Raw genomic sequence first — 20,682 nt, forward strand, 5'->3', positions numbered from 1 at the left:
AGGGTATGGGGGACTTTTGGGATAGCATTGGAAATGTAATTGAGGAAAATACGTAATATATATATATATATATATATATATATATATATATATGTGGGGGGGGGCTGGAGGATCAGAGGTTCAAGGTCAGCCTTGGCTACTTAGAGACACTGAGGTCACTTGGGGCTACATGAAACCATGTCTCAACCCCCCCCAAAAAAAGAAAACATCCTGAAAGGAATTTAGGGAAGGGGGTTTTACCAGGTGGTGGGTATTTTTGTTTTTTAACTGAGTACTAACAACACGATTATTTCTGACTTTAAATTCAGGGTGCAACACTGAGTAAAGCATCAAATATAAGATTGGTTAGATACTTGGGGCTGGAGAAATGGGGGGGGGTGTTACTTTTCCAGAAGACCTGGGCTCAATTCTCAGCACCCACATGGCAGCTCACAGCTGTCTATAACCCCAATTCCAAGGGACTTGACACCCTTACACAGATATACAAGCAAGCAAAACACCAATGTACATAAAAATAGATATTAGATAGATAGAGAGATAAAAATAAAGAATGGCTAGACCCTCACATGAAATCCCATTCATCCATCTATTTACCAACGTATTCAATCATTGAACAACCAGGCTCAGAGAAGGAAAATGGGTGATTTGGGTCTCTACTATTTGGTTGTAGGATGCGCTTTAGTGCAACAAGGGAATACTGAAGTAGCCAGCGCAGTGGATCTCCAAAGAGTGGGTCCTGATGTAGTTGGTGAACTCCTGAACTAAACTTCCTTCAGTTCCAAAGGTGACCCTTTAGCCTCTAACTTCCTATGCACACGAATCATCAGGGGATCTGGAGAAAGATGCAGACTCCCGTTCTCTGAGCTCTTCGTTTCTAATGAGGCTTTTTGGTGGCAATGCCGTTGGTCCTCCCTTACCTCGTGTGTGTGGGGAAAGAGAGAGTCACCTGACCAGCAGGCTACTCAGGCTCCACAAAGGACTGCCAGACAGCCTATTTTGTTCAGGCAGGTCTGCTTCTCAGGAGTACACAGAGAGACAAGAGGCAAGCTAGTGTGGGAGACACTCAACAGTCCCTGCCCGCTGTGAGCCACGGTGTGGGGGGAGCAGCTGGGGAGCCGGGAGGAGGCCATTTAGACTGCTTTACAAAGTTAGCCAAATGTTGTCTCCTGTGCCTTGTACTTTTAAGTACAGAATCCTTGCCACACAAGGATTTACAAAAAAAAAAAAAAAAAGGAAAACCATGCAGCAAACGGCTCAGTATTGCTTTAACCATTGTGTAAGTTAAACGCAAAAGTGGCGGTTGAATGAGTTCCTCCACCTTTCTCAAACGTCCTCGGGGGAGAAACTTGCTGGGCTCCCACACTAGCTCAGCGGCTCTCAACCACGCTTTACCCGTGGACCCTTTCATACAGTTCCTCACAGTGGGCTCCACCCACCCCACCCCCAGCCATAAAATTACTTTTGTTGTTACTTCATAACTGTATTTTTGTTACTCTTAGGAATCACGATGTAAAGATCTTCGTTCTCCGGATGGCCTTAGGCAACCCCTGTGGAAAGGTTGTTTGACCACGATGGGGTCGAGACCCACGCATGGGTTGAGAACCGTGGTTGTATCCCAAATGGAAGGGAATAGAGGCCTGGTGGGGAGGGAGGAGAACCTTGCTAAGAGTTAACCTTGCTAAGCTAACATCTATAATTAAGGAAGGCCCTGGGGGGGGGGGGGGCTTAGAGATGCCTGGCCACAAACCAGTCTCTCTGGCCACAGACTTCTTATCTCTTTCTTCTCCCTTGCATTCTCCTCAGCCTTGTTCATCTCTCACCTCACTCTTGACTGATGATTTTGTTTCCTGCTTTAGACAAGAAGGTCCCCAAATCCTCTTTGGTTCACTTACCTGTGTCTGACCCTACACTTTCATCTGCACCACACTGTGCCTACCATCCGTGGTTATGGGTAAATTACTACCCATCCTTTGGCTAAAGCCAGCTTCTGCGCTTGTAGCCAGGACCTCAGCCTCTGGTGGCCTAGGGAGACATTATCCCAGCCTCTCCTCACCCTTCTTGCCTTCATTTCTAGTAACCTCATCTCTACTGAATGGTCCCAACAGCCAGCAAATATACTTTTATTTCTTCCAACTCAGAAATCCTTCTCTTGGCTCACTCTTCTCTACAGCTATGACTCCTCCTATGCCCTTTTTCCTGATCTCCTTCATAACGTTCTTCAACACACACAAATCTGTTTATGTTGCTTCCCAGTCTTCCCCAACCTTCTTTAGTTAGGTTTTCATGGCCTGACATTATTGTAAAGCAACTTCAGTGACGTCCACGTTGCTAACCCTTATCTTATTGAGTAAGCAGCAGCATTCCACGCAGCTGATAGCTCTTTTCTAGAAGTGTTCTCTCCCTTTCTTCTCTGAGATGCGTTTTCCATTGCCTGTCTGTCTATATAAGGAGCTATTGTCCCCAAGTCTCCGTGGCAACCTTTTCTCTCTTATGCCATCCCCTTGGTGAGCTCCCCAAATCACATTTAGCCCAGCCCCAGCTTTCCCTTGGGATTCCATACAGTCTGTGTCAAATAACTCTACTGAAATAAGAAAATAGTTCATTCTCAGCCAGTCTGAGTGTCCGTTCTCTAGAACACAGACTCCAGTTACGCATGACCTTTCTTCCATGAAAGAAGTTGTGGAAGCTGTCATCACAAAAGCGAGTGGGTGAAATCATTACATAGGGTGACTGCATGAGGCAGGGGCCCATCTTCTGTAGGATTCAGAGGTCTTTAGCAGACTGTGGGAATCCTTCCGGTTTGTTTCCTTTTGTGCTTGTGTGTTTGTTTATTTAATATGTCTGCGTCCCACTTGAATACCAGGTGCCCCCAGAGGCCAGAAGAGGACATAGGATCCCCTAGAACTGGACTTATAGATGCTTTGTGAGCTGCCGTGTGGGTGCTAGGGATCAAACCTGGGTCCTCTGGAAGAGCAGCCAGTGCTCTTAACTGCTGAGCCATCTCTCCAGTCCCACTTACTGATTTTCGAGACAGACGTTTTCTCACCGTGTCAGTCCATCAACTTGCAATCTTCTTATTTCAGCTTCTCCAAAAGTGGTGTTGACACTCATGCATCATCAAGCCTAGCAAACATAAAAAAAAAAAATCTTCCTTGGACTCAGATGTTTTCCAAGCCTGAGGTTCAGCAATCTTCGTATACATTGTGAGAACTTTTATCTGGTAGTCACCAAGATGCTACGTCAGGCACAGAGTTTGACAGTAAGCAGTCGCTGAAAGGGGCTAAAGAAAGGCCAAGATAACGGGGCTACTTGATTCGCTACATTCCATCTCACTTCAGTCATTATGCTCCAATCGGTTAAGAGTCATCTGTTAGCTGAACAGAGCATAGCTGCTGCAGAGGACCTCAGTTCCCACACGTCCCACGTACTCAGCATCTCCCCTAGATGAGGAGCTGACGCCTCAAATTTACCATGTGAAAGATGGAGCCCTGCTCATGCCCACTTTTCACACAGCACCCCCGTACCCCATCTTGGCTAATCAAATTTCAGTCTCCTGATGTCTTGCACCAACAGCTGTGAATTCCTCCCTTTCCCTTCTTGTCCTTCTTGAATCTGACCAGGAATCCTATCAACTCTGCCTTCAGAACCCACGCTGGATTCGACTGCACTTTTTCAATGTTACTTGGAACTGTGGTCTGAGCTACAGTGGTTTCCCACCTCAGACCTCTTCCCTCTACTCTGTTTTTCTGTGATCATCAGTTAAATGCTACTAAATGGAAATAAGAGACATGTTTTTCAAGAGAAAGAGAGAGAGAGAGAGAGAGTGAGAGAGAGAGAGAGAGAGAGAGAGAGAGAGAAACAAGGAGAGAAAGGAAGAAAGAAAAAGAGAAAGAAAGGACAGAAGTAAAAAGAAAGAAAGGAAGGAAGGAAGGAAGGAAGGAAGGAAGGAAGGAAGGAAGGAAGGAAGGAAAACAATAGGAAGGAGGACTTGAAGTTCCATGTCCTGTTTTTCTTTTTTCTTGCTTGTATCTCTCAGTGTGTAACCCCCTCAATCTGATATTCTGCCAGAGAAAAGCATTTTTAAAAACATAATAGAAGAAAAAAATTCTGAGTGGTCCTAAATTTAATAGCGAAGGCTGATGGTAAGGGGTGTGTGGAGAGACCTGTAGGACAATCAGTTAACACAGTTCCTGAAAGAAAAAAAGACTGGGCCATATTCCTGAGTGTATCTTAGAGCAGTGGCTCAAATATCTGTCCCTTGTCTCTGGGGAAACTTGTCAGAACATTAACTGAGGCCAGACCAGAAGATTAAGCCCTTCAACTTGTTGATAACAACGACCGAAGCTGTTATCCCTCAGATCTTACCCAAGCATTCTCATAACACACTGTCTACCTCTCTGGGCTACAGTTGATTGTCTACAGCTGATAAAAGTTCAGCATGAGCTCATGCTTTCCTTATTAAAATGCTCTCATCTCTTGTGTCCGCTTGTGTCCAGTCGCTTTCCACCCTTGCTGCTTGAAGCTGTGAAGTTGTCTCAGGACCTGGACCATTTCTCGCTAGCAGCCACTGATCACTCACCCCTTTCATTTCAGCGATGCCTCAGTGTGTCTGGATTTAACAACAGGAGCCACTCCCCATGCATGTCCCTTAGCATCATCTCAACAGCCTTCTCATGGTGTCCGGGGCTCCCTCGGGCTCCTGCACTTTCTCTTCAGTTCACCTCCCAGGCCTTACAGAGTCTTGTATCATTAACTACCCAGAGTTGCTAGCCAGGGCATTTCCAGGAGGGATTTGGTGATGGGAAAGAGGAGAAAATGTTCTTGGAAAGATAAAGTATGAAGAGAAATATATTTGTGTTCTAGGCTGGCATGAAGGCAAGAGCAAGTAGGTATAACCAGAGGACAGAGTGCTTTGGAGGTAAAGGAGAAGGATAAAATTGGAAAGGAAAAGAGGAACTGGATCCAAAGGTCTCTCTGGCTGGTGTTTCTGTCAGTCAACAATCAGAAACATTTCTACTGAAAAACAAGTAGAATCATTAGGTTGGATATCAACCTGTCTGGCAATCTCTGTCATATAGAGTATGCAACTGAGTGACATGCTGTGGTGGTTTGAATATGTTTGGCCCAGGGAGTGGCAACTATTAGGAGGTGTGGCCTTGTAGGGGTGGGTGTGGCCTTCTTAGAGGAAGTGTGCCACTGAGAGGGATGGGCTTTGAGATCCTCCTCCTAGCTATGTAGGAGACAGTCTTATTCTGTTGGCCTTTGGAACAAGATGTAGAGCACTCTCACCTCCTTCTCCAGTACCGTGCCTGCCTGGACACTGCCATGCTTCCTGCCATTATGTTAGTGGACTGAACCTCAGAACCTGGAAGCCAGCCCCAATTAAATGTTATCCTTATAAGAGTTGCCTTGGTCATGGTGTCTCCTTACAGCAAAGGAGACACTAACTAAGACACATGGGATAAAGCAGGGTGTGCATTTCTTCAAGAAAGAGGCAGGAGGCAACTCAGTGAGATTTCATCAGAGGATGACCAGGCTAAATAAGGCAGGGAGCCACTGTTCAGATGCTGACCCAATCTTGAAGAATGTCCAACTGAGAAATTTATTGGTAAATGTTTTTCCATGTCAAATCTAAGCAAACCAGAGTTCTCAACTCTGAGAAAAATCAAATGCAAAGCCAGCAACCTGTACCACTACATAACAATGGCCTTAAAATGAAACAAGACTCACCTTTTATTCCTTTAATATAATTTTCATTTAAAAATCATGAAAGCACACAATATATTAGCTCTCTATTGTAGTCTGTGAGTGATAGGTCATTTTTTTTAATGCCAAAGCTTTCTTTAAAAATGAATATTACTTTCATCTGCTAAATCTTTTGGATTATGTTATGATCTGAATACGAAGTGTCTCTGCAAAGGCTCCTGTGATGGAAGCTTGTTCTCCAGCTGATGGTACCCTTTGGGGGAGCCCTGGAAATGTTAGAAGGTGGGGCATAGGGAGGAATTAGGTCACTGGTGGCGGGTACTTGGAGGATCTTGTCCTTTCTTATCTTTCTCTCTCTCTCCTGCTGGCCAGGAGATATACAGCCCCCTCCTTAATACAGTGTTTGCTGTCTCCATGTTCTGTGTCAGGTCACAGGGTCACGCACCCAGGGACTGAACCCTCCAAAACCATGAGCCAAAATAAATCTCTCCTTCTTGAAGTTGGTCTCAGATTTTAGTCGTGGCAATGAAGAGAAACTAAGATACATCATTGCATGCCCAAACATTACAGTATGTCTACACTGGTGAGACCCTGTAAAGTTTATTATTATTACCGTTGTCATTGCTGTTGTTTGCACGTTATTTCAATCAAATCTCTTCCCCAGTCCACCTCCAACTCCTCCAAAGTCTCTCCTTCCCTCCCAACTTTATATTTTTCATATAAAACTTACTAAGTCCAACTGATGTCTCCTGATTGCAAATGGGAACAGAGCTCTTTCCCGCAGCACTGGGGAAAGCTTGAAGAAAACTAGCTTTCTCTCCCTGAGAGTTAAGCGAGGAAGTGAGATGGTTGAATCTCAGAGAATGCTCAGGCAGATGACACAAGGAAGACGAAGCAAGACTAGCTTGATAAACAACAGTTTTCAGACTGACCCACTAGACCCCGATAAAATGACAGCAAATGCTCAGATACCGACTGGCAACTACAAAATTGGTTTTCTCCAATACAGTCTCACAGGGTATATGAACCACACTTCTGGAGAGGCCCCATCCCCAGGAGTAGTTTTGGTCAACATGAGACAAACTCAGTGGTAATTTTGTAGACTTTTTGTTTCCTTTGGCTTTTTTTGTTTGTTTGTTTCTTTGTTGTTGTTTTATGAGAGAAAGAGAGTTAGACACACACACACACACACACACACACAGAGAGAGAGAGAGAGAGAGAGAGAGAGAGAGAGAGAGAGGAAGAAGGAGGAGGAGGAGGAGTTGGGTGAGTAAAGAGGTGGACAGAATGTCGGAGGAAATGGGAGAGGAGAGAACATAATCAAACTCTAGTGTATGAAAAATATTTTTCAATTAAAAAATTCAGGTACCCCACTCCCAAATAATGGCAAACTGACAGGCATGGGCAAGTCCTGGGAGTGATGGACTTTCGACTGAGACCAACTCTTACCCAAGACCAGCAACCCCTCAATGACAGACTATCCCGAAATAACTCTGTCTTAAACAAATGCATTTATTTCTCTCTCAAAAGAAATCTGAGGCAGTACACAGAGGGGTTCCATGGTCCTGATGACTCGGGGCATTTCTGCTTCGTGGCTTCTCTGATTTCGCTTCTCTATCTTTCTTAGCACATAGCTCTAATGCTCCTCGTGCTATAATGTGCAGTTAGAGCTTTAGACCATATGTCTATGTTTGAAAGGACAGAATAGGGTTTTTGGTTTTTGGTTTGTTTGTTTGTTTTTGTTTTTTGTTTGTTTGTGTGTGTGTGTGTGTGTGTGTGTGTGTGTGTGTGTGTGAAGATACTTCATAGAAACCTCACTTGACAATCTGCTGACCTTCTACTGGTCAGAATCTAATTTCAAGGTCTAAATGCAAAGAAGCAACAGGTAAGACCTTCTTTCTGGGCAGTCATGTGTCCAGCTAAATTCCTATTACTAAGGATGAAAAGAGACAGATTTTAGAGACAACTCATATTTACATCAAACCAAACACAGCCCACAGAGGAAAGAAAGTTACACCACCACCACCACCACCACCACCACGCAGTTGTGGCGCATGTCCTTAATCCCAACACTCAGGAGGCAGAGGCAGGCAGATCTCTGAGTTGAGGCCAGCCTGGTCTACAGAGAGCATTCCAGGACAAACAGACAGGACTACACAAAGAAACTTTAATGTGTGGTTAAAGGATTTCTGTTAAACAGTTGGATTTTGAATACCTAGAACTGTTCTCCCGCATCCCCAGCCCCGCTGTTTCAGCCCATGCCTCCGTTTTCAATTCCTGCTGTTTCCTTGGTTTCTCTGCTCTCCTCATGGCTTTCAAAGCCCACCTCAGATGTTTTGCCCTCTATGTTGTTACTCCTGACCCTTACCAAGGAGGTCATACTTGCCCCTCCAGAACTGCATGTATCGTGCTCCCTGGGCCCTGTCTTGCAGCCAAGCACCATGATGGATTAGGTCATCACAGGAGCATCTGGCAGCAGAGTGAACATTGATCACTAGTTTGAATACAGATCCCTCGTCCCCACAGCTCTTTCCTAGGCGGCTAGTGTGGCAGAGTGCACTTATCTGAAAATTACACTAAACACTCGCAGAAAGTCTACGTGAAACAAGACGGGGAAATGAGAAGTCTTTGCAAGCGGTAGAAGAGGTGAGTTTTCCTGTCTTTCAAAACATATAATGTTTGCAATGTTACAAGCCCTTTTCAGGAACTTAATCTGGTGTGATCTGTTTTGCTGAATAACACGGGCTGTTTCTCATTTCTCCGGTCTCCTTAAAAGTTGTTTAGAATTAAATTGCCAAGTATCTTTCAACATTCCTTAGATTTTTCACAGTAGGCTTGCTGCTGTTCTATTATTGCCACTGTAGTCAGTGCACATGTCATAATTCGCTTCTCAGATGTTAATGTTTTATTTCGGTTTAGGTACTTATAGCTGGGAATACACGAGAGAACCAGAAAAAGTGGCAATATTACCAATAAATAAAAAAAAAAAAAAAAATCAATGTGCCTCCCCGTCGGGGAATCGAACCCCGGTCTCCCGCGTGACAGGCGGGGATACTCACCACTATACTAACGAGGAATTGCACAGTGGTTCCCTTTCTGATAGGCCTCTTGAATAGATATTCAAGACCGCCCCGCCCTCAAAAACCGTACACCAATAGTTTTTGCTTTTCGTGATGCCATCATGGCTCCTATCGCAACTGAACAGAACTAAAATGAAAGCGTTCCATTAGCTGTGTCCCCACTCCACTCAGCGTTTTCCCCTAACCCACCCTACCCCTGCCGCAGACACCCCTCGGTTCCTCCCCGCACCGCCCCCCCAATCCCATGCTGTCTAGCGCTAGCCTGTTCGCGCTGCATCATGGGATTGGTAGTTCCATCCTGCCTTCCACTAAGCCCCTCGGAGGCTCGGTGCCTCCCTTTCCCGGGGTGCACCGCGCCATCTACCCTCTGTGCTTCCCTCCGTTCTCGGGCTCGCGGTGAAAGTCTGGCGGTAGAGTGTCTGGGTGCTGGCTGACGTGCGGCGGATCTCCCACAACCATGCCCGAGGTCGTGGATACTTGCTCCTTGGCTTCTCCAGCCTCGGTCTGCCGAACCCAGCACCTCCATCTTCGCTGCAGCGTCGACTTCGCTCGCCGGGCGCTGACCGGGACGGCCGCGCTCACGGTCCAGTCACAGGAGGAGAATCTGCGCAGCCTGGTACGGGGCGTCTGTGCAGCGCCGCTTCTCCCGGGCCGCTCTCCTCCCGCTCTTCGCCCCTGCTCCCCGCGAGCCCTGAGATCGCTGGCCTTCCCTCGGGCTTCTGTACCTCTTTCTCAGCCCCACTTTTACATCAGCACTCTCTCCTTCGCCTTCCACGTATGACGGTCTCCTCCCGCTCCCTCCCCTTTTCCTGGACACATCCTAGCGTCCTAGCGCCCGCTCCACGCCTCGCCCCTCACCCACTCTTGGGATATTTCGTCCTCCTCCCCATCGCAGTCCCCTCGCTTACTACTCCCAACCTTGTGGCCCCCTTCTTCCTTGGCCCACTTCCCAGAATCCCCCTCCCCAGGCCCCAGACTTTGCCAGCTCCCCAGTGCACCGTCCTTACTCCGCAGGCCACCCCAACTCTCAGATCCAACATCCTGTGTTTCAAGCCCCTTAGGGTTCCCTGCCCTTTCCACCCCGTTTTAAGGTTTCCAGTGTCTGCTCTCTAAGAGCAGGTGCAACCCTTGCTCTTCAGAGACTCTTCCTGCCTTTGCTTCTTATTACGATTATCTTCTGATAGTTTAAGGACAGGTGGTATATAGTCCAGCTTTCTAAGGATGACCCAATGCAATTTTTAATGAGTGGTTCCAAGGAACAAGTCATTATTGCACTTATTATAAAATATGTACTTCTATAAACTCTAACCATTTGAATAAAGATGTATCTAGAATCATGAAACACACGATGGTTTGACCTGTTTCATAAAGTCAACAGTCAGTGTTCTTACGTTGTCTGATGGTATTAGGATGGAACCTTTTCCTTGAGGAGAAAAGTCAGAGGACCGTTTTAGAAATAAGAGGAACATGAAAAGACCGGCTGTATCCAGCCTGCTAACCAGCCAGTGTTGCAGCGTTGTATGGTTATCTCTGCTGAAGTATGCCAGCTAAGCAACCAGGGCTGGAATTTAGGAGTCGAAATTAACAAGGGTTAATATTTGATTGAATTAGAAGTGCAGATAAGAACGGTAATTTTGCCTCTTAAGATCTTTTGTTGTTGTTTGACTTACAAATACTGTAAGAAAGAAAAATGAAGCCTCATCGGTGACAAAAGAGGCTATTTCCTTATAAGTCAACTGCACTTTGGTCTCGAGGTACATACGGTACTTGCTATCTTTTATTGCAGGGGCAGCTTTGCCCCAGCAGGACAGAAGTTTAGCCTTTGGACTCAGTTTCCTTTTATTAAGGACAATGTTGCTTGCTTATCAGTGCTTCCTATGACTGTACACTGCCCTTTATCTGTAGATAGAAAGCTCTAGCACTTTCTGCTCAGCCAGGAGGCAGGAGTTAGGAGGCTTAAGTTTTTAACTGTGTCCCAATCTTAAAAGTTATGTTATCTTCACAATCCCCTAAACTACAGAAAAGTAAGACTTGGAAATTCTGATTGCTGGTTGGCATATCTGTTTAGTAATGCGATTGGAATTATGATGTCCCGTCCTCTTCAGAAGAGGTTGTTATAGGACAAAGTAGCATCTGTTTGTAATTGTTTTGCTTGTTTATGGCAACAGCCAGAGGCCAAATGCTTGGTCCTACTTGTATTTATTTGAAGTTGGCTTGTTTCTCTCAGTAGATTAGGGATCCCTTTCAGAGACAGGGTCTCTCTATAGCTTATATTGACCTTAAACCCAATAAGTAGCTCAGACTGGCCTCAAACTACTGATTCGCCTATCTCAAGTTCCTGAGTTCTGGGACTAGAGACATAAACCACAACTCCTGACGTAGATTTACGGCAGGAAGAAACTGTCTTTTCTCTCTATAATTCAAATTCCTCGTGTAGCGCTTGGCATGCAGAGGACACCGAGGGACTGATTTAATGGAACAAATTCAATTAGAAAGCAGTGCTTAAGCCTAATATAGGCTTCATGGCCAACAGTGCTGTCCGCATCCCAAAGGTGGCATGACATCATGCCCTTCCACCCCTGGCTCTGTACCACTAAGTGAGCAGGTCTTTTCCATGCCTTTCTTGGAGTTTGTGATGGTGGGGCCGATGGTCCCTCTAAGAGGACTAATTCCCACCTTTCTAGAAGCCTTTCTAGTTTTAGGTTGCTTGCACTGAACCTTGGTACTCAGAATTCGTAACTTCCAAGCATTTGTTTACCTTGAAATTTCCAGTTCTGTTTAGATGTTCTTCTGTTAGTGGCCTAGAGGGTTTTGTGTCACTGATCAGCCACTAGGGAATGGAGGGAGACAGGTATTGAGTCTTCCTGCTGTTCAGGTTCTGGGTGCCGTTAAATACAGTGGCTGAGCTGAATATCACATCCAGATGGTTTGGAGTTTTAATTTTGATTTCATTCCATATGCCCTTGTTTGTTTGTTTGTTTTCTCAAAGCAGTCTGTGGATAAGTTTAAAAAGTAGGAATATGGTATAGAGGCATAAGCCTCTCTCTATCCAAACCTGCTTTTATTTAGAAAGAACTTGGTTCAGGCAATGGTGGTGCATACCTTTAACCCCAGCACTCCGGAGACAGAGACAGTCAAATCTCTGATTTCGAGGCCAGCTCTGGTCTACAGAGCTGGTTCTAGGACAGCCCAGGCTACACAAAGAAACCCTGTCTTGAAACACAACATGTGCAAAAACTAGCCATGTAGTTTTGTGATTTAGGGTTTGCCTAGCATGCATGACCCCTTGGGTCTCATCCTTAGGACCTGGAAAAGTAAAATTAAAACAGCATATATGGTATACTATTTTTAAAAGGAGTCTAGAAGAGGAGAGTAAATGGAAGACAGTGGTGTGCTATAAAGTTGGCATGGAACTTCCCAACAGCCTATGCGAAAGGCATAATGACGTGGCTTACGTGTGTTGCATGTCATCTGTTCAGACGTACAGAGCTTTTTTGGGTGTTGTCTAAAGAGGGACACTGTGACAGTTTCTTATAATGATGTAGGTAGCTTGCTGCTGTGCTAGTTGGCAGCACTCAGTTAAGTGTCTGCCAGAAGGTCTAATGCTGACACTTCAGTTATCCAGTATCCTTTATTTTGCTACTACAGTTTTTAGTGACAATGATGGTTAGTAACATGAGTAAAATTTGAAGGGGACCTTCTTGTAATATTTGGAAATAAAGGTTGAGGTTTGGGATGGGCTCTGTAGCTTAAAATTTCACTTTCTGTCTTGTTTTGGTGTAGAGCTTGCTTTGTGGGTAAATTGTCACCTCATATTTTCAGATACTGAGCTACAACCATGGGGATGCAAATCAAGGTAACAGTCTCTTTAAGCATCCCCAGCCATAATATAAAAGTGCAGTAGATGCCGTTTGAGAGCGCAAGGCCAACTATTAGAACCATCAGGAGATCAGAAAGGAGCTTCGCACAAAGGAGTCATCACAATAGCTAGCTCTTCTGATCCTGAACAGATTTGAAAGATTTAGGCGATACAGAAAATAGGATGTGTTCCATTGGGAAATGACGCAGTCAATCCATCTTTATTTTCTTATATTTTTGGTTGTGAGCCTAGGCTTTAAATGGCTGAGCCATCTCTCCAGCCCCATCTTTATTTTCTTAAAGTTTGATATGAACATATTCAAATTATATTCTTAAAATCAATTCCATGTTCAGACAAAAAGTGATTAGACCATGAAGGGACAAGATTAATTAATGTTATTATATTAATAATACTGTAGAATTATTAATGAAATCATATATTGTGAATATGCAAGTGTGAAAAGATGAGCCCGTTCTGGTTGAAGTAATAGTTGGGTACCACAAAAAGGAATTTGAAAGAAACAGTTGTCCTCAGAACAGGAGTGGATAGTGCCCAGGGTAACTTTGAAACTAACTACTCTTTCCCCACATAAACGTTGTTGGTGTCAGAAATCAAATCTAGAGCTCTCCCCTGGGCCCTATTTTCCTTTGACAGTGTCTTATGTATCCCGGGTTGGCCTCATTCAGTAGGAAGCCAAGGTTGACCTTGAACTTCTCATCTTTCTGCCTCTACTTGCTGAGTGCTGGGATTACAGGCAACCACCGCTCCTGGTATGTGTTGGTGCTGGGGATGGGCCCCAGGATTTTCATCATGATAGGAAAGCACTCAGCTAACTGAGCTACACCCTCAGCCTCCCTGTGACTTTCTGGGCTTGTCACCCATTAGTCTAAGGGAGGTACTGGAGAGTGACTGTCTCTAAGCAGTCTAACTTCCGGTCCTTTTCCAGGCTCATCAGGGACAGGAATAAAGCTTTGGAAGGTAGGGAGATGAGACATAGTAGAATTCTAACTGCAGGGTTAGGACCAATGATGGTGGTGGTGAATGGAAAGAGAAGAGAGTGTAAAAAACAATATAAAGAAAGGACTCTGGGACTTAGGAAGGATTTGAGACCAGTTTGTGGATTGTGCCAGACAAACATTTGGTACCTTCAGGAGTTCTAATAAAAGATTCTAGATGCCAGAGGAGGGAGCTGACTTGTTGGGGCGGGGGGGGGAATGGATACAGTGATGGTGTCAGTTTTAGAAGCCTATTAAGTGTGAGGTGGTATTGCCTGGGGTGTTAGGCAGTTGCAGATGTCCAGTTAACATCACAGGAAAGGATACAGCTGGCAAAGCAGGGTGTGGTGACATATCTCTATAATCTCAGTGCACATAGTAGGAATGCTAAGACAAGAAGATTGCAAGTTCAAGGCCTAGTCCAGCCTTCATGACAGGACCTTATGTTGAAAAGCAAACAAAATGAAAGAGTCTGGCTGAATATGTGTGTGGGCATGAGCTAGAGCCAGAGGGCCAAGGCTCACATTGGGCAGTACCTGTATTCAGGATTAAAGAAAAGAGAGGCAGGACTGTAAAAGTAGTCAGAGAACCATTTTCATGGAGAGTCAGAATCCCCTGTGGGGCCGAGTGGCCAAACCCACAAGAGTGAGGATAGACAGTGGTCAAGTTACCAGAAAAGATCTTGTGGGCCAGGGAGACTTGTGGGCCAAGGTGCTAGAAGCCAGCAAAGAGGGGGAGGAAATGATGGGATAATGGAAGCAGCCATCTTAGATTGCCCTCAGTTTAAAAAAGAAAAAAAACAAAGAAAAACAGACGAGTTAGTAAGTGGATGGGCAGAGCTGAGTCTTCAGTACTGTGAGAGGCTCTGTTAGGCTGCTGGGAGACAGCTTGGTGCTGTAGGAAGGTTGAAAATTCTGAAAGAAGAGCTTAGTTGGACATAATGAAAGTATCCTAAGGTTTCTAAGGGGAGTAACAGGATGGGAACTCAGATTTGCTGCTGCCCAAGGCTGCTGCCCTGAATTGGCCAAAGTAAGTAGGCACGGTTGTTTCAACCTTCTGCAGACTCAGCTGGGCATGCTGCCTTCCAGGGCTGACCTTTGTTTAGCTGTATAACAATAGTGCCTAGTGAGTGCCAGCATTTGTTTCAATTTGGGGGTTTACAAAAGTACATGGTAGGAGTTGGGCTCTGTGTTTTCTTCCAAAGAATATGTAGCGAGATGTTAATATGTCAAACTGAATCACAGGTGAAGATTTTTATAACAGAGAATTAAAGAATTAGTCCAAAGTATATGTGAGCATCTCAGAATTCATTATATAGGCAAGTCCCAAAACTCCAAATTTTTCAAGTTGCTTAGAATGTTGAAAAGTAAGAGTCCTTCTCTGCTGTTGACTACTTATTTCAGTTTCGTCTCTATTACTTTGACAAAATACCTTGACAAAAGCATCTATGAGGGAAAAGGGGTTTCTTTTTGACTTCTAGTTTGAGGTTGTAGTCCATCATTACTGGGAAGAAAAGGCAGGAATTTGAAGCAGCCGTTACGTCCGCAGCAAAAAGCAGAGAATGACTGAATGCCTGCTTACTTGTGCTCAGCCCCATTTCTACATTTATTCAGTTCTGCATCCACACCTAGGGAATGAACCACCCATGGTGGGGGGGGGGGGCGCTCTTCCCACCACAATGAATACAAACAAGGCAATGCCTCACAGACATGCCCATAGACCAAAGTAATCCAGACAATCTCTTATTGAGATTCTCTTCCTGATTCTAGATTGTGTCAAATTGACAGTTAAAACTGTCATACATCTGCCTTTAGTTCTTAGTTTTCACTCTGTTTTACTTTCTATAAGTAGCTAGTTTTCTCCTCACTGTAATAAACCTCTAGGTAGTATTTGTTCTGATACGTAAAACTATCTTCTTATTTAATTTGATTTTAGACTTTGGACACAAAAGACCTCACAATAGAAAAAGTGGTGATCAATGGACAAGAAGTCAAATACACCCTTGGAGAAAGTCAAGGTTACAAAGGGTCACCGATGGAAATCTCTCTTCCCATCGCCCTGAGCAAGTATGGATGTTCCCCTCCTTTTATGACTTAAGTAATGGCAAGATATATCTTAAAAGAAGTCAGCCGTCTTTCCCGTGTTCCTTATATTTGTTTGTATGTAGTGATTGGCGATCACTTCTGTAATCCATGCACATTGGTGCTGGCAGTGAAAAAAACGGTAAGTTCTTCAGATCCTGAAGACATGGAGTGCATGAAGCACTGGTGGGAAGGGCACTGGGTAACGTTGCCGGAGCCGCCCATCACTTCACTGGTGTCTGGTGGCGGGGAGCATGCCATTTCTAGAGGACCTGGGGAATACGTGAAGCCATTCTGCCCCAGAGGCTGGCCACTGTCACTGGAGTGATCATTTGGAAAGTAGGGAGGCTGACTTCCTGCCACTCCCCATGTCGGTGCTTAAAGGGCTCCTTTAGTTCTCTAAGCCACCCTCTGCCTAGGAGCTGCGCTTCCAAACGAGGAAAGCGACTCACCGAGAAAGTCGCTCATTTAAGAAAAAAGTAGCCAGGATCATCACACGGGGAGTGTATCTCACTCTTTGATACCTGGGGGGGGGGGGGGGGGAGGAGAAAGAGTAAAAACCATTATCCTGAAACAAAGGTGATCTACTGTCATCTTCCGATACCTTTATGCCTTCTCCCCTTTAAGAATGAGAAGAGAAACCCAAGCATAGCATGGGCGACAGAATTATTTATTCTACAGGTTAAGAAACTGGTACATTGAGGTCAAGTCGTTGCCCAAGCGTACAGTGGTGGGGTCAGGGTTTCGGTCCAGGTTGGGCTGCCTGGCTCCAAAGCTCTTGCTCCTCCCTCATCATCAAAGTTTCTGAAACTCTAGGATGAAGAATCAGTTTTTGTTTCCTGTAGTCTATCACAGATGGCTACTTAGAAAATCACTATGTATGAATTACTCAGAGGAAGAGGGTTTTTGTTTTGTTTTTTTTTTTTTTAAATTAGATTCTACAGCTACAAAAATCACTACAAGCTTCTTTCCCTTGGTGTGACTTATCATGTCACCCAGCATCACTGGGCTGGGTCACATGCTGCCACCCACCACTGAGGTAGGGTGATGGCATTGGTCCTCCGACATCCCCACTGTCACAGAAAACACGATCACAGATGCAAAGTACGTGACACACTGTGGGCCACTTGGCTGATTGTCAACCCATCATGTGTTCATTCGTATGAGGGTGAGAAGAAACCTCAGGCTGGCATCCAATAGCAAAGAGTCAGGTTTATGTGAGCTGCTGTTTCTCGAACTCACTCTAAACCGATGAGACCTCAGGAGAGCGCTCATGCTGTTCCCTGTGCGTGTTCTGAATACAAATCCTGTGAGGCGTAATTTATACTCCATTAATATCTGTATTTGTCTCATGCAGAAATCAAGAGATCGTTATAGAAATTTCCTTTGAGACGTCTCCCAAATCCTCTGCTCTCCAGTGGCTCACTCCTGAGCAGACGTCAGGGAAGCAGCATCCGTATCTCTTCAGTCAGTGCCAGGTAAAAGAATGCTCAGAGACGCTGGGAAGTTCCCAGCATGTGCAGGCCCCGCGGACAAACACGCTCGTTTGTTTCATATTACATAGAACAACATATATTCTCATTTATATGTTGCTATTAATACAGCTGCTTTTAAAAGTCAGATTTTTTAAATTTGGAAACAGCCCATCTAAATGGAAGTATATAGGGGCTTATTCATATTTAACTTCCCAAACACATAGACTACAACCTGCCCTTGAATGGGGACTCAGTGAATGGCCCTGAAATGCAAGGAGAGTTCAGTAAACGAAAGCCGCCATGTGTGTTGGTTGCAGAAAGGCTGCCGGTGAGAAAGAGAACCCTGAAAGACTGAGTTCCTGATTGTGAAATATATTAAGTATACTTTTTAAATGACATGATTTCAAACACTTCCATGCTCCATTTTAAAGCTAGAGATACAATACACTGCAGTTAGAGGTAGTCTGTTACAAGGATAAATACAAAACTTCTCTAGACAAAAAAGTCCTAATTGTGTTAATAATCAAATCACCTATGACTAAAGAAAGCCCCTCATTAAACATTTCCTCTATTTCCAGACCTCAGGTCAGACACTCTGCCTGTTTAGTTATCTTAACACCCCTGTGTGCTAACTGTCCATTAAACTCAAGTGCAGCTTTTTTATACATAAAGTATCAAAGCACGCCTTAAACATACTTACTTTGTAGGACACTGCTTGAAATAATCTTTTTAATCTAAGAAAATTATTTGGAAGAGGGCTGGGGCTGTAGCTAACCTGAAGCCTTGGGTGGGGTCCCCAGCACCCCATGAACAGGCTGTGGCGGTGAATGTTTGTGTTCCCAGCATCTGGTAAGTGTGTAGAAGCAGAGGGATCGGAAATACAAGGTTGCCAGGCAGTGGTGGCACATGGGAGGCAGAAATGGGCTGATCTCTGTGAGCTCCAAGCCTGTCTGGTCTATAGAGTCACTTCCAAGACAGCCAATGTTACCTAGAGAAACCCTGTCTCAACTGCTATTCTCCCCCACCCCCAAGGTTACAAGGTATCCTTGGTTACATAGCTAACTGGAGGCCAGCACTGGCTACATGAGACCCTGTCTCAAAAAAAAAGACAAACACCCCAACACCCCAAAACAACAACAAAACCCACAGAAAATGACTTGAAAATGGCAAAAAGTTTTAGACAAGAATATTACGAGTCATGTACGCCGTATTACTTCATAATAGTTGATTCTGAAATTGGCATTTCTCGTAGAATTGTCTATAAGGTAAAGTTAACAAGAAATGTAGTGCGTGTAAATCCCAAGAATGTCAAATTTAAATATGTCCTTCCCGGTTTTTCCTGGCAGTGGTATTTAAAGTACGGCAAATGGGCTAAGAATCCATTGCAGTTGCTGGGAAGCCTGCAGATGTGACTTTGATGGGTGCTTTCAGCTGTTGTCCACATATTTCTGTACTCAAGTTGATTTGCCCAGTGAAAGTCATCTAGAAATGCTGTAGTGTTGCCAGGACACCTGTCCACAGCTGGTGAGAAAACTCAGGCAGTGTGTTCTGGGAACCTACCTCAGGAGAAGGAACTAGTTAGTTCTTTGGGCTGTACTTTATCCCAATATTAAATATACATATTAAAATATGTATCCATTTTTATTGTATGTTTATGGCTGTTTTGCCTGCATATATGTCTGTGCACCACATATATGTAGTGCCCAAGAAAGCCAGAAGAGAGTGTCTGGAGCTATAGTTACAGACAACTGTTAGAGGGCATGTAGGTGTTGACAGCTGAACCCCAGTCCTCTGCAAGAGTAACAAGTGTGGTATTTTTGGTGGGGGTGGGGGTGTGGCTAGGTAGGGAGTGTTAATGGTGGTAGTGGGAGTTTCAAAACCGGGTTTCTCTGTGTATCCCTCCCTGGCTGTCCTTGGACTCAGCTCCTCCAGCCTCTTCTTCGGGAATGTGGAATTAAGGGCACGTGCCACCACACCTAGAGAGCTATGACATTTTCAGTGTGTTTTAGTAGACTGAGGAGTTTTGCAAGTTTTTATTTTACTGTTAAAATCAGCACATAACGTATTATGACACATCTCATTATGGCATTGTTTTAAACAAAATATATCTAGGAGAGCCTAGGGATTTTAAGGAATTCCAGGAGTTTTAGCAGCTTCAGAGAGGGATGTTAGTATGACTTCTCCCTTAAGAACAGCACACTGTCCTGATGAAACCCGGAGTCTTTGCTTGGTAAGAGTCGATCAGACACAGGCAGCTTAAAGAAGTGCAGAGTGTATTGTGTCCATTCTTTGTTGGAGCGCTGTTTCCCACAGACTGATGCAAGACAGTGTGATAAGCATGCAAGTTTGTTTCATAATAGCGCATTTTCCCCTCAGGGCTCCTGTGAGTTCCTCTACAGATGTAACTGTCAACAGTGATGAACAGTCTATGTAACGATTCATAGGGAATTGGGAGGGCTCACGGGAGATAAAGAAGTTTGCATGCGTCAGTGCTTGCATTGTGTGTGTGTGTGTGTATATACACATGTGGGGTGTTGTTTGCATGTGTCCGGAAGACAGAGATTGACATCAGGTGACTTCTCCAGTCTCTTTCCTTCTAATGTTTGGATACAAAATATCTCATTGAACCTGGATCTCATCAACTTAGCTAGACTGACAAGCTAGTGAGGTCCAGTGACTCCCCCTGCCTCCACCTCCCCAGCACCAGGATTACAGGAGTGTGTCTTAGGACTAAGCTTTATAAAAACAAAACAGTGTTAACCAAACCAAACCAACCAAACAAACAAACAAAAAAAAAAACCCAAAAACAAAAGGAAACCGAGAGTGCATCCAAACGCAGGTCCTCCGGCTCTCCTGTCTGATTTATTCAGTGAACCGGCTTCTCAGCCCCGAAATCAGATTACCTTAAGCCCACGGATCTATCCTTGCTGCTCTAAAAGATCCCGAGAGATTTGAAGACTATTATTCTTTAGACAGAAGCTACGTAAAATCTGTGCTGTGACTAATAATTTCTGTGTTTCTTCATCTTTTTCCCTTTTAGGCCATCCACTGCAGGGCCATCCTCCCTTGCCAAGACACTCCTTCTGTGAAATTAACGTACACTGCAGAGGTAAGCATTACAGAGTGTAGCCGAATTAAATAAGTAAATGTGTAGTGATAAGGGGAGACAAGTCAAATTTCTGAGGTGGAAATATTGTACTTAATACGTTTCCACTGAGCCTGCAGATCTCATTTTGGATCTCTAATAAAAAGGTAGTTTTAAACATTCTAATTATGAAAAAGGGAAACTATCTTGTTCTCATTTCAAAAAAGATATTAAAATTCTAGATCTAAAGATTTAAGAATTTAGGACCATTTTTTTTTCCTAAGAGTACCTTCTGCAGCATGACGCCTGTGTGCGGATGTCCCGGGCGGCAGCTGTTGGGCTTGTCTGTGTGTGTCTGTGTGTCCAGTTCCTCTGTCACTGGTGCTGCTCGGCCCTTTGGT

The 20,682-nt window shown here is 44.5% G+C and overlaps 1 protein-coding gene and 1 non-coding gene across 4 annotated transcripts in view; one reads left to right on the forward strand and one right to left on the reverse strand.

Moving 5' to 3' along the window:
• Window positions 1-8,710: 8,710 nt before the first annotated feature.
• On the reverse strand, window positions 8,711-8,782 carry Trnad-guc. Its single transcript has one exon. It is a non-coding gene; the product is annotated as a tRNA-Asp (tRNA).
• Window positions 8,783-9,110: 328 nt separating this feature from the next.
• Lta4h (leukotriene A4 hydrolase) overlaps window positions 9,111-20,682 on the forward strand; it is a 33,306-nt gene continuing 21,734 nt past the window's right edge. For all 3 annotated transcript variants that reach the window (XM_021173728.2, XM_029482738.1, XM_029482737.1), the window contains exons 1-4: window positions 9,111-9,402; window positions 15,576-15,706; window positions 17,079-17,199; window positions 20,237-20,305. In XM_021173728.2, coding sequence (XP_021029387.1) covers window positions 9,244-9,402; window positions 15,576-15,706; window positions 17,079-17,199; window positions 20,237-20,305 — 480 coding nt within the window. In that variant the 5' untranslated portion in view covers window positions 9,111-9,243. The remainder of the gene's footprint in view (window positions 9,403-15,575; window positions 15,707-17,078; window positions 17,200-20,236; window positions 20,306-20,682) is intronic.

Source organism: Mus caroli, chromosome 10 (assembly GCF_900094665.2).
Source record: "Mus caroli chromosome 10, CAROLI_EIJ_v1.1, whole genome shotgun sequence".
In the NCBI taxonomy this organism is placed as follows: domain Eukaryota; kingdom Metazoa; phylum Chordata; class Mammalia; order Rodentia; family Muridae; genus Mus; species Mus caroli.